The 12,884-nt window shown below is 46.6% G+C and overlaps 1 protein-coding gene across 6 annotated transcripts in view; it reads left to right on the top strand.

The window, feature by feature from the left end:
• LOC144595389 (F-box-like/WD repeat-containing protein TBL1X) overlaps positions 1 to 12,884 on the top strand; it is a 297,826-nt gene that overhangs the window by 271,869 nt on the left and 13,073 nt on the right. For all 6 annotated transcript variants that reach the window (XM_078402880.1, XM_078402879.1, XM_078402878.1 and 3 more), the window contains 3 exons: positions 3,308 to 3,453; positions 9,272 to 9,545; positions 10,006 to 10,138. In XM_078402880.1, the coding sequence (XP_078259006.1) occupies positions 3,308 to 3,453; positions 9,272 to 9,545; positions 10,006 to 10,138 (553 nt within the window). The remainder of the gene's footprint in view (positions 1 to 3,307; positions 3,454 to 9,271; positions 9,546 to 10,005; positions 10,139 to 12,884) is intronic.

Here is a 12,884-nt window from a genome sequence, read left to right as displayed (position 1 = left end):
GAATGAACAGTTTTCACCAGAGCCGGATTCGCATCCTCATTTGTTGATATCAATGCAGCTGTTTAAACAGAAATGGCCCAAGTGCTGCCTTGGTGCCAGACCTACCAAACCCCCACTTGTGAATCCATGAGTCCACTTCTTAAAACTATTACATGAATATTATAAAAGGACTGGACAAGCTAGATGCAGGAAAAATGTTCTCAATGTTGGGGGAGTCCAGAACCAGGGGACACAGTCTTAGAATAAAAGGGAGGCCGTTTAAAACTGAGGTGAGAAGAAATGTTTTCACCCAGAGAGTTGTGAATTTGTGGAATTCTTTGCCACAGAAGGCAATGGAGGCCAATTTACTGGATGAATTTAAAAGAGAGTTAGATAGAGCTCTTGGGAATAGTGGAATCAAGGGGTATGGGGAGAAGGCAGGCACCTGTTACTGATTGTAGATGATCAGCCATGATCACAATGAATGGCGGTGCTGGCTCGAAGGGCCAAATGGCCTCCTCCTGCACCTATTTTCTATGTTTCTAATACAGTTTGAAGATTCAAATCACAAAACTTTGTGGCACATTTTTCATTTCATTAATTGAACTTAATATTAGAAAGCACATAAAAAGATTCTGAAACGGTGTTTGTTAAAAATACTTTGTGCAACTGTGGTAAGTTATCAACACTATTCTGTCAACATTCCATGTGTTATCTGGTGTTAGATTGCTGACCTTTACTTTGTCAATTCGCCATGCATGGAGAGCATAAAACCACTGCAGTCACACGGCACAGATACAGGCTCTTCAGTCCATGCCAATGAAAACCCCATCCAAACTGCTCCCATACCCCTCTAAACTTTGAAACTTATACCATCCCTATCTTTTTCTTCTCACCTCAAACGGATGGTGGATGTATGGAACGAGCTGCCGGACGAGGTAGTTGAGGTAGATATTATCGCAATGATTAAGAAACATTTAGGCAGGTACATGGATCGGATAGGTTTAGAGGGATATGGGCCAAATGCAGGCAGGTGGGACTAGTATAGATAGGACATGTGGGTAAATTGGGCTGAATGGCCTGTTTCTATGCTGTACGATTCTATGACTATATAACAAGGTCATACATCCCAACAACCGTAAACAAAGGATCAACCTCAATATACAATACTATATGCCAATGGCACTTTTCCATTCTAGTGTAAATCTGATATCTTGTAAATCTTGGATTCATTTATTATCTATATACGTATTAAATATTTGGAATTGTCAAAATATTTTTCAGATGAAGTAATAGAGGAATTGGTGTGTGAGGAAGTTCCAAAGTAAATTTCACCTGCAATAATCTAAACATCGCCGCAGTTGTTCCCACACCCTTTCATTAGTTTCCTTATGTTAGTGATGGTGTTTGATTCTTAATATGCAGCTATGAATTACAGTATATTCTGTGGAAAGTAGCACGTGGAACTTGCTTTTCTGTAGAGACAAGGAACTGCAGATGCTGGTTTATAAAAAGTATAAGAAAATAACTGCAGATGCTGGTACAAATCGAAGGTATTTATTCACAAAATGTTGGAGTAACTCAGCAGGTCAGGCAGCATCTCAGGAGAGAAGGAATGGGTGACGTTTCGGGTCGAGACCCTTCTTCAGACTGATGTCAGGGGGGGCGGGACAAAGGAAGGATATAGGTGGAGACAGGAAGATAGAGGGAGATCTGGGAAGGAGGAGGGGAAGAGAGGGACAGAGGAACTATCTAAAGTTGGAGAAGTCGATGTTCATACCACTGGGCTGCAAGCTGCCCAGGCGAAATATGAGGTGCTGTTCCTCCAATTTCCAGTGGGCCTCACTATGGCACTGGAGGAGGCCCATGACAGAAAGGTCAGACTGGGAATGGGAGGGGGAGTTGAAGTGCTCAGCCACCGGGAGATCAGTTTGGCCAACGCGGACCGAGCGCAGGTGTTGAGCGAAGCGATCGCCGAGCCTGCGCTTGGTTTCGCCGATGTAAATAAGTTGACATCTGGAGCAGCGGATGCAATAGATGAGGTTGGAGGAGGTGCAGGTGAACCTCTGTCTCACCTGGAAAGACTGTTTGGGTCCTTGGATGGAGTTGAGGGGGGAGGTAAAGGGACAGGTGTTGCATCTCGTGCGGTTGCAGGGGAAAGTGCCCGGGGATGGGGTGGTTTGGGTAGGAAGGGACGAGTGGACCAGGGAGTTACGGAGGGAACGGTCTCTGCGGAACGCAGAGAGGGGAGGGGATGGGAAGATATGGCCAGTGGTGGGGTCCCATTGTAGGTGATGGAAATGTTGGCGGATGATTTGTTGGATCCGCTGGCTGGTGGGGTGGAAGGTGAGAACGAGGCGGTTCATAGGCAGATTGTTGGACAAAGGCCAGAGATGTGAATAAAAGGGTTGAAAAGTTGTGAATTGTGAAGCTAGAAGAATGAATATAGGAGGAAGGGGAGGGGGAGGGGAAATATAAGTGTGATACCACGTGGGGCACAGATAAGGGAGGTGGGGAAAGGGGGGATTGGGGAGGGGAAGAAATTTAAAGTTCATACCGTTGGGTTTTAAAGTGCCCATGCAAAATATGAGGTGCTGTTTCCCTAATTTGTTTGTGGCCTCGCTCTGGCAAGGGAGGAGGCCCTGGACAGAAAGGTCATTGTGGGAATGGGTAAAGGAGTTAAAATGGTTAGCAACAGGGGCATCCAACAGGCCTTGATGGGCTGAACACGTGCTCAACGAAACGGTCGCCAAGTCTACGTTTGGTCTCACCGATGTGCAGGAGGCCACATCGGCAACACAGCTCGCGGTAGATGAGGTGAGAGGAGGTGCACGTGAACCTCTGTCTCACCTGGAGGGACTGCTGGGGTCCCTGGACGGAGTTGATGGAGGAGATATAGGGACAGGTGTTACATCTTTGTTTCGACGCAGCAGCAGAGTTTTACAGCGTGAATATTTGCAAAGATAACAGGCAAGTGCTGAGGGATGTGTTGGTTCTGTTGAGGCTGGAAGAATTGTGGCTGAGAATCAATATTTGTGGCAGGTTCCAGTAATCCAGCAATCACGGCTACAGTGAAATGGAAAAGGTTGGACATTTGTGCTGTGGGAAATTAACCGGCACTGACTGGAGAGTCCTGGGTGCACGAGAAGATGTGGAAAATGAAATGCTTCTACGTTAATCTGAAAAACACGTTTACAACGTAAAAACTTTCATGATAATGACAGATTCTATCTGGGTAGAACACTGTGTACTGCTGCTCTTTGTAAACGCAGTGACCTCTGTAAAGTTGCTTACGTGTGACTAACATGTGACCCTCCTGTCTCCGCAGGTTTCTCTCATTCAGCATTCACGTTTGGAATCGAAAGTCACATCAGTCAGTCGAACATCAACGGCACACTAGTACCACCTGCAGCTCTGATCTCTATCCTTCAGAAAGGACTGCAGTATGTCGAGGCAGAGATCAGCATCAATGAGGTAGTGTGCCAAGCAATCCCTCGCAACGCACGCCTCTCAACTGGTGCTGCTTCTCTTTGGCTAATGAGCTTGCAGGAGGGGCAATCAAATTTCTTGGGTCTTGTTAGTGTTGAATAACAGTTATTATAAATATGTATAAAAATTCTATATATATTTAGCACAAAGGTCTTCATTTGCAAGAAGCATTTACAACCCTTTTGTGTTTCTCGTACTGTTCTGGTAAGGCCACTGGGACGCAGACTGAAGCTTGGGGGAAGTACAGGAGATGTCTGGTCACTCCTTGTCTGCCCTGCTCACTCATCAGCCCTGCAGCAATGAGACCTGCTGCTGCTGCTGCCTGCATTGCACAGTCCAGTGTTCTTAATGACCCTTTAAACATCTGCCCACTGCTCACTGTCAAACGTGTTTTTAGATTTAGATTTAGAGATACAGCGCGGAAACAGGCCCTTCCCTGACTGCAAACTCCTTGACCGTACCGAGTCAGCCTCTACATTTATAACTCACATTATATCCAGGTGGTTCCAACATTTCTATTCACGTCCTGCAATAAGACCACACCAGTAAGTTTCCAGCAACATAGCACGGTGGCGCAGCGGTAGAGTTGCTGCCTTACAGCGAATGCAGCGCCGGAGACTCAGGTTCGATCCTGACTACTACGGGCGCCGTCCGTACGGAGTTTGTACGTTCTTCCCGTGACCTGCGTGGGTTTTCTCCGAGATCTTCGGTTTCCTCCCACACTCCAAAGACGTACAGGTTAATTGACTGGGTAATATGTAAAAATTGTCCCTAGTGTGTGTAGGATAGTGTTAATGTGCGGGGATCACTGGGCGTCGCGGACTCGGTGGGCCGAAGGGCCAGTTTCCGCACTGTATCTCTAAATCTAAAATCTAAATCTAAAATCAATATCACAGTGAGAGGGATGCCTGAGTGTAAAGTGGAATCTTTCCACCCTTGGCTTTATGTCAGGAAATGAGACTCCCTGTCCACTTGCTATTCCCCAAACTATTGCAACTTCCACATTGCAAAGCCTGATAAATCAACATTAAGCAACGTACTTGACAAACATGTAATTGTACCATCAGAAACAAAGGCATCTATTTTTATGAATAGCATGGATATCCTTAAAGATGTTAACACACAAAACAAAATAACCAAGTTGTTTGCTTGTGCGAGGTATTATCTTCAGGCAGATGTGCATGTAGATTTGCATAAATTTAATGAAACAGCTGAGGAAAACATGCCACATCTATTCCCCAAATGAGAGAGCTTTAGCATAAATAGATCTTTTGACAGTCAGGGCAAGGATCGAGTGGTCCAGATTTTCCAAGTAAGGACAATTCCCCACATTCCTGACCACATTAGGGTTTCATGGACGTTGGGATGTGAAGTTGCATTAATTCCCAACCACTTCCAATGGCAAATGCACTGAGTGATCTGACACGGCGGTTGTTTACATCCATCCTGCTTTGGAGGAAGCCTGGGTCTCCCAGCAAGTTCCAGATGGAGAAACTCCAGTATCCTGCAAGGATGTTTTACCGCTGATCACAAATTCATGCCCATTGTTTCAAGGAGCATCTAGCTAACTTCTCGCAAAAACAACATGAAAATATGGCTTGGTGACAGGACGAAATAACCAATGGACATGGTTTTGAAACTTTGCATAAAGTTGCACAAATAAACCTGAACCAATCCTTCAGTTTTTAACAAATCGGCGACCCACGCTAGATGTTGAAAAAATTTAAACATTAGCATGATCTGAGCACAAAGGAGCCGTAAAGCAGACCTGAACATTAGTTTAGTTTAGTTTGGAGATACAGTGTGGAAACAGGCCATTCAGCATACCGAGTCTGCACCGACCAGCAACCCCCACACATTAACACTATCCTACAATAGGGACAATTTTTACATTTCTACCCAGCCAATTAACCTACATACCTGTATATCTAGGGAGGAAATCGAAGTTCTCGGAGAAAACCCACGCAGGACACAGGGAGAACGTACAAACTCCGTGCAGGGAGCAAATGCTGTAAGGCAGCAACTCTACCACTGTGCCACTGTGCTGCCCATGTTGGTGTGCAGTACTCAGTACGCAGTGCCCACTTCCTTAGGAGGAGCTCAACAACCTGTAGGTAGGCCAGGGATGTTCCAACTCACTGCTTCACGTGGTGTCCACTGTGGATTATTGTAATCCTGTGTGATCTCCAAAACTAACTCTTGCAGGAAAGTCTCTGCAACCAGAAAGTTCATCCAAATCCGTTTTCTAGTTGAGAATATTTTTGGATGAATGTAACCGTCTAAACATAACTGCTGGGATATTCATAAATCCTAGGATCAGAATTAAGCCATTTGGCCCATCAAGTCTACTCCGCCATTCACTCATGGCTGATCTATATGCCTTGTTATGTCTTTTGTATTCAGTAATAGCATTGCATCATAGTCCATCATTGTACTTGGGTCCAGTTAAGTCATGCCTGGGGTAAGCAGTGGTAAGTAAGATTGGTGGCCCACTGAATTATTCAGAGCATTCCTGGGTCGTATCAGATCTCATCAGTTTTCTACATGTAAAAGTTGAGTGTGTTTCAACCTTTACGAAATGTTGCACGTTCTCTTGTTTACTCCTCCACGAGAGGACGTGGCTCTGTGGTATCTGTGGCCCGTCTGGGCACAGACTGCCCGTCAGCCACCTCTTTGTGGTCACTCCTTCCTCTAACTTTAACCCTTTCCTCAAGTGTGGGACTTTGTTGCTCTTGGTTCCTGCTCTCAAGGCACTGATCTTGTGCATCATTGCAGAAACGAACATGGTGCTGAATTAATGGGTACAACCACTCATAATTCTAGCAAGTGGACATGTCAGGAGCATCCATACTGTACGATCACCCAGACTCGATCATTTTGTTTACAAAATGTGGATTTGTAAATGTCCCAGTCCTAGCTTTAGTGGCTGCTGCAAAGTGAAAGTTGGAGTCGATGTCGAGATTCGGAAACTGACCAGCTGTAGGTTTCTGTGTGTACATAAACCAACTCTTCCTGTTGGTAATACAACTCTTCCGCAAGTTGCTTGCTTTGCAGGCTGCTGCAAATCAATGAACTGGTGACAATGTCAAATATTTACAAACTAGTTTCAGTGTAAAATACCCTGAAGATGTTCTGTGTGGGAAGGAACTGCAGATGCTGGTTTAAACCGCAGATAGACCCAAAAAGCTGGAGTAACTCAGCAGGTCAGGCATCATCTCTGGAGAGAAGGAATGGGTGACGTTTTGGGTCGAGACCCTTCTTCAGATGTTCTGCTTGTGGAGTAAGGTGGGTGAATATGCCACTGTTGTCACAGACTTAATTTTAAAAAGTGTATAGCGGACTGTGTAGCAAAGACAATGATACGTGTATTCCTCAACCAGACATCATGGCTGAACCGCAAGATCCACTCCCAGGTGAAGCCCAAATCTGCAGCTTTCAAGTCAAATGATCCCAAGCGGTACAAGAAATCTGTCTCCGAGCCATTAAGGATGCCAAGAGGGAACTTCCGGCCAAGTTGGATTCCCGACATGAATACCAGTAAATTGTGGCAAGGTTTGCATGCTACATTCGGCTTAAATGTGAAGGCGGGCAGTATCACTGGCAAAAATAAGTCCCTCCCGTTGAACTCAAAGCATTCTATGACGGCTTTGAACAGTAGTTCAGTGGAGGAATGCACCTCCCCTGCCAGTCTCAGGTGTATCTGTGCCAACGGTTACTGTGGCAGATGCAAGATCGGCCTTCCTGAGAATGAATCGATGGAAAACAACTGGCCCAGATGGAGTCCCCGGCTACATCCTCAGAACTTGCGGATCAGCTGGCAGAAGTAGTCACAGCCATCTTTGGCCTGTCATTACTCCATTCGGAGGTCCCCACCTGCTTCAAGACCAATATCATTCAGGTGGCAAAGTAAAGTGAGGTTTTATGCCTTGATCAATACCATCCAGTGGCTCTAACATCCACCATCATGAAGTCTTCATGAGACTGGTGATGGCGCACATTAGCTTCGGCCTGGCATGTTTCCAGTGACTCTTCCAAACCTCTACCAATGCACCATGGAAAGCACACTGTTGTGTTGCATCACTGTTTGGTTTGGGAACAGCTCTGCCCAAGACCACAAGAAGTTGCAGAGTTGTGGATGTAACGCAGTTCATCACGCAGGCCAGACTTTCCTTCTATACTTCACACTGCCACGGAAAAGCAGCCAACAGAATCGCAGTCTGGGGAAGAGTCCGGGGACGAAATGTGACCCATCCATATTCTCCAGAGATGTTGCCGGACCCACTGAGTTACCCCAGCTCCACCAGTCATCTTGCTCTCAGTTGCTGCATGGAGGCTGAGTGATCTCTAGGCTGACGGCCACGTGATGGATGGGGACTTGATGTTTCCGGCCCCTGTGAATACAGGTGGGGTTTGCAAATGCGGCTGTGGTGAATGTCGCTGCCTCTGCTGCAGAGTCAAGTTACAATTGGCCTTCCTGCGGAAGTGGGTTGTTTTAAGACACAATAGTGTCCTTTTTATCTGATTTTATCTTTTAATCAGGCAGTTGTAGATGGGCCAGCAAATGCATTCAGTTCTGATTGTGTGACAATAGTGTGACAAGTTCAAAACGCAGATGCTTGCTGGCCTTGCACCTTCCAGAATGAGGTGAAAGGCTTCAGCATCGTGCTCTGTGCTGCCTGAGCTTATCTCAACATTGACATAAGAGCTCCCTTGTTCAGTGAGATGGGGCCCTAGTTCAATGAGGTGGGGCCCTAGTTCAGTGAGGTGGGGCCCTAGTTCAGTGAGGTGTGTCCCTGGTTCAGTGAGATGGGGTTTCTAGTTCAGTGAGATGGGGTTTCTAGTTCAGTGAGGTGTGTCCCTGGTTCAGTGAGATGGGGTTTCTAGTTCAGTGAGATGGGGCCCTAGTTCAGTGAGATGGGGCCCTAGTTCAGTGAGATGGGGTTTCTAATTCAGTGAGATGGGGCCCTAGTTCAGTGAGGTGGGGCCCTAGTTCAGTGAGATGGGGTTTCTAGTTCAGTGAGGTGGGGTTTCTAGTTCAGTGAGATGGGGTTTCTAGTTCAGTGAGATGGGGTTTCCAGTTCAGTGAGATGGGGTTTCCAGTTCAGTGAGATGGGGTTTCCAGTTCAGTGAAATGGGGTTTCCAGTTCAGTGATGTGTGTCCCTGGTTGAGTAAGGCAAATATTACATGTCTAGAGGGGTGACCAAAACTGAACACCACACTACAGCCCGCAGGCCCCTGGATGGGGGCCGACATCGGGAGCTCCGGCAGCGGCAGAGGCAACGTGTTCGCCCGCCCCGAATCGCGGGGCTTGGGTCGGCCCGCCGCGGACCTTTCACCATCCGGCGCGGCCTGAAATAGGCCGCGGGATTTTTTTTCACCGCCCAGCGGGGGCTTCAATATCGGGAACCCCGACCGCCCCGACGTGGCAACTCCAACAGCCTGACCGCGGGACAAGACGGCAGGGAAGAGAAAAAGACATTCTGGCCTTCCATCACAGTGAGGAGGGACTGGAGGAGACTCACTGTGATGGATGTTTCTTTTTGTTTGGTGTTAGTTGTGATTGTATGTGTTATTGCATTTTTATTGATTAATCTTATTGGTCTTATTGTTCAACTGCGGGTAATGTTTCATTTTACTACACATTTATGTGTATGTAACAAATAAACGACTATTGACTATTGACAACTGTGGCCTTACCAACGTCTTGTAAAACTAACACAAGGAATCCAGACCTGTTTGAATTAGTGTATGTGCATAGGGTTTGTGTGAGGATTGTTTACATTCGCTTTGTTCTCTGTGAAGGACGGCACGGTGTTTGACGGGCGACCGATCGAGTCGCTGTCTCTGATCGACGCTGTGATGCCCGACGTTGTTCAGACCCGACAGCAGGCGTTCAGAGACAAGTTGGCACAGCAGCAACAGCAGCAGCAGCAGCAACAGCTGCTGCAGCAGCAGCAACAGCAACAACAGCAACAGCAGCAACAAGCAGCAGCTTCCTCGACCCCACAGCAAGCAACACCAAAGAATGGAGAAGCCACAGTCAACGGCGAAGAAAATGGGGCACACACCATCACCAGTAAGTGTGGCATCTGTTGCATTCAGCTCAAGGTTACAGCATGCACAGGGTTGCCTACTCTGAAGAATTGTTTCTGTTGTTAATTCCAACAATCAGATATGAAGAAGTGAAGGTTATAGAAATGCATGCCCCTTTTATAGCATTTCTACTACTTCTAGTTTAGATATGTTTCCTTGGGCATTTGGATCGAGCTTTATGGTCTGGGTGCATTGTTCTCAGATCCCTATTGTTAATACATGGAAGAGATTTTATCTATTTGTTAGACACAAGTATGACTAATTGTGTGAGTGGCACCGCGCCAGAGCTTTGCCTCATAGCACCAGAAACCCGGACAACATTACCTTTCCAGTGACTGAGGAATATTATGATTTTTATCTTGGCCACTTTTTTGGTCATTAAGCAAGGTGAGATTTAAAGTAATTGCTTCCAAGTGGCTAACATTGTAAATGTCTTGTTTCAGACAATCACTCTGATGCCATGGAAATCGATGGAGATGTTGAAATCCCTTCCACCAAATCCACAGTCTTAAGGGGCCATGAATCAGAAGTGTTCATCTGTGCCTGGAACCCAGTCAGTGATCTCCTGGCATCAGGGTAAGTCTTGGATGGAAGTCTAATAAGTGACAATAAGGTGCACCTCAGTTCTGCCATCAGCAGCACAGATTGTACTACTGCCTCATCTCCATCAAATAGCTCTCGGACTGCGATGTGCATGCTTACAGTCTAAAGCTTTACTGCGCTGGGCTCCCATCAAAGAGACGCAAAGTTCTCAGTGCTGTTGGAGATTTCCCATCTCCATTTCGAGACATTGTCAGCCAGGCATTACCATGGGACGTTGCACTTTCTTGAGCAGCCTTTGCTCAAGAAACGTCTCCCATTTCCACGTTTCCCATGGATCTGTGAGCGACATGGTCAGCCATGGGTCTGACTGGTATGGTCATCCATGGATCTGTGAGCGACATGGTCAGCCATGGGTCTGACTGATATGGTCATCCATGGATCTGTGAGCGACATGGTCAGCCATGGGTCTGACTGATATGGTCATCCATGGATCTGTGAGCAACTTGGTCAGCCATGGGTCTGACTGGTATGGTCATCCATGGATCTGTGAGCGACATGGTCAGCCATGGGTCTGACTGGTATGGTCATCCATGGATCTGTGAGCGACATGATCAGTCATGGATCTGACAGGGTGGAAGTAGATACAAGGAACTGTAGATGCTGGAATCTTGTGTAGAACACAAAGTGCTGGAGTAACTCAGCGGGTCAGGCAGCATCTCTGGGGGACATGAATAGGTGGCGCTTTGGATCAGGACCTTTCTTCAGAGTGGAAGTAGAGTTTCAGGGCCATCCTTGTGAGACTGGCGCTGATGTTGACTTAATTATCCTAATGCTAGTTACCTCAATCGGCCAACGCTCTTTGCACCTAGAGCACAGACGGCACTTTGAAAATGGCACCAAAATGGCACCTCTTGAATGTGGGCTCAGAAGACCATTTCTGTACACTTTGCTAATCAGAGATGTAGTTAGGTGTAGCTATATTCCACTGGACTGTATGTGAGGAAAGAATTTCATTGTGCATTTGCAGGTGACAATAAAAGCACCATTGACCGATGCAGCAAATGGCATGCAGAGCCCTCAACAGTTGCCACAATCAAGTGTGTCCCCTTCATTGTTGGTTATATATCTCTGAGCGTCTCTGGCCCATCCTCCTCTTTGCAGACGTGGGGGATGAGCCTAGAACCTTTTAAATGTTGAGTAATCAGCAATTGATAAAATAGTGCAAAGTTTTTTTGTGGTGAAACCAGATGAGTGATTCAGCGTGGAACAGAGATGGCACAAGCTCGCCACCTGCTGGCACAGAGCCCTCCTGCATTTACACGTCACTCCTGGAATAGCGCATTAACACATTAAAGTACAGTGTGATACCCAACCACAGAATGAAATACTGGGGCAGTGGCCAAAGCATGCTCGCTCAAAGATAATGCTCTTAAAGAGTGAATTAAATCGAGAAAGGATGAGATGAGGGAGGGAATTCTAGAAACCAGGAAGGGATGATTCAGACTTGGGGATGAACTGAGGGAACACGGACATCTCAGGGAGTGGTGAGCTCGAAAAGATTAGGGAGAGGCAAGGGCAAGCAGATGAATTGTCCCCAATATAAGAATGGGCATTTTAAAATCCCGGTTCCCAGGAACGAGTTTGAGTCAGTGAGGACTGGGCTGCCAGATGGACAGGCCTGAGTGTGAGCTGCGTGCATGGGTGTGAACGTCACACTCTAATGAGAAAGCGGACGTTGGTGGAAGCTTGCACAAGAGAAGTCAGAACCGTGCCTAACCAAGCATGGGCAATGTATAAGACAGGAGTAGAGTTGGTGACATGATACATGTAATTAAGGGACCTCATATCCCAGAGACAATGTTAGACAGACAATGTTAAGAAGTGGGGTGGGTGATGTGCTGTATGTAACTTAGGGACCTCAGTGATATCCCAGAGATGTGGTTGGAAGCACATCCTAAATTTGAAGAAGCAACCAAGGTTAAAAATAGACTATTGCTACAGAATCTGCAGTCCCCTGTGTCTCAAACATTACTGGCATCAGAGAACAGATAAAGAGGAGAATGCAGTAGTGTTTAGTGAAAGGAGATTGTGGCAAGCTGAAGATAATGGCTTCTGTCCTCCCAATTGCTTCATGTTCAGGACAGACATTGTGGGCCGAAGGGCCTGTTCTTGTGCTGAACTGTTCTATGCTTCCATACATTTAATGCTCATAATGTTCAGGATAAGGGTTTAGCAGAATATAATTTCCCAGACATTGAAGGCGTTGAGCGTGGTTGAGGTGAGATGAAGCTGAATGTGGAGATGGCACTTTACTCTCCAATAATGTTGCCAAGATGGTTGAGAGGCAGGGGCCCTGGAAAGGCCCTCAGGTGGAGCATGGGGATACTGGCAGGAACACAGCAATGATGTCAGCCTGTAACCAGACAGATAAGATGCAGATCAATAAACTGAGATCGGAGGAACGCAGCAGGGAAGAACAAAACACAAAGTGCTGCAGTAACTCGACCAGCATATGTGGAGAACATGGACTGCTGACGCTTGGGGCTGGGAACCTTCTTCAGCCAAAGGGACTGAAGAAGGGTCTCAACTGGAAACATCACCTATCCATGTTCTTCAGAGATGCTGCCTGGCCTCTGAGTTACTCCAGGGCTGTATTTTTTGCTCAAGGTTCCAGCATCTGCAATTCCTTGTGTCTACTCTGTGAAAAGAAGTATTCCTTGTTGGGATCAAAAGGCGTTTCAAAAGAAGGATGTTTGAGCCTCTGGTTTTTTTTGGCTGC

The sequence above is a fragment of the Rhinoraja longicauda genome, chromosome 7 (assembly GCF_053455715.1).
Source record: "Rhinoraja longicauda isolate Sanriku21f chromosome 7, sRhiLon1.1, whole genome shotgun sequence".
Taxonomy (NCBI): domain Eukaryota; kingdom Metazoa; phylum Chordata; class Chondrichthyes; order Rajiformes; family Arhynchobatidae; genus Rhinoraja; species Rhinoraja longicauda.
This window is presented reverse-complemented; position numbering and strand designations above follow the sequence as displayed.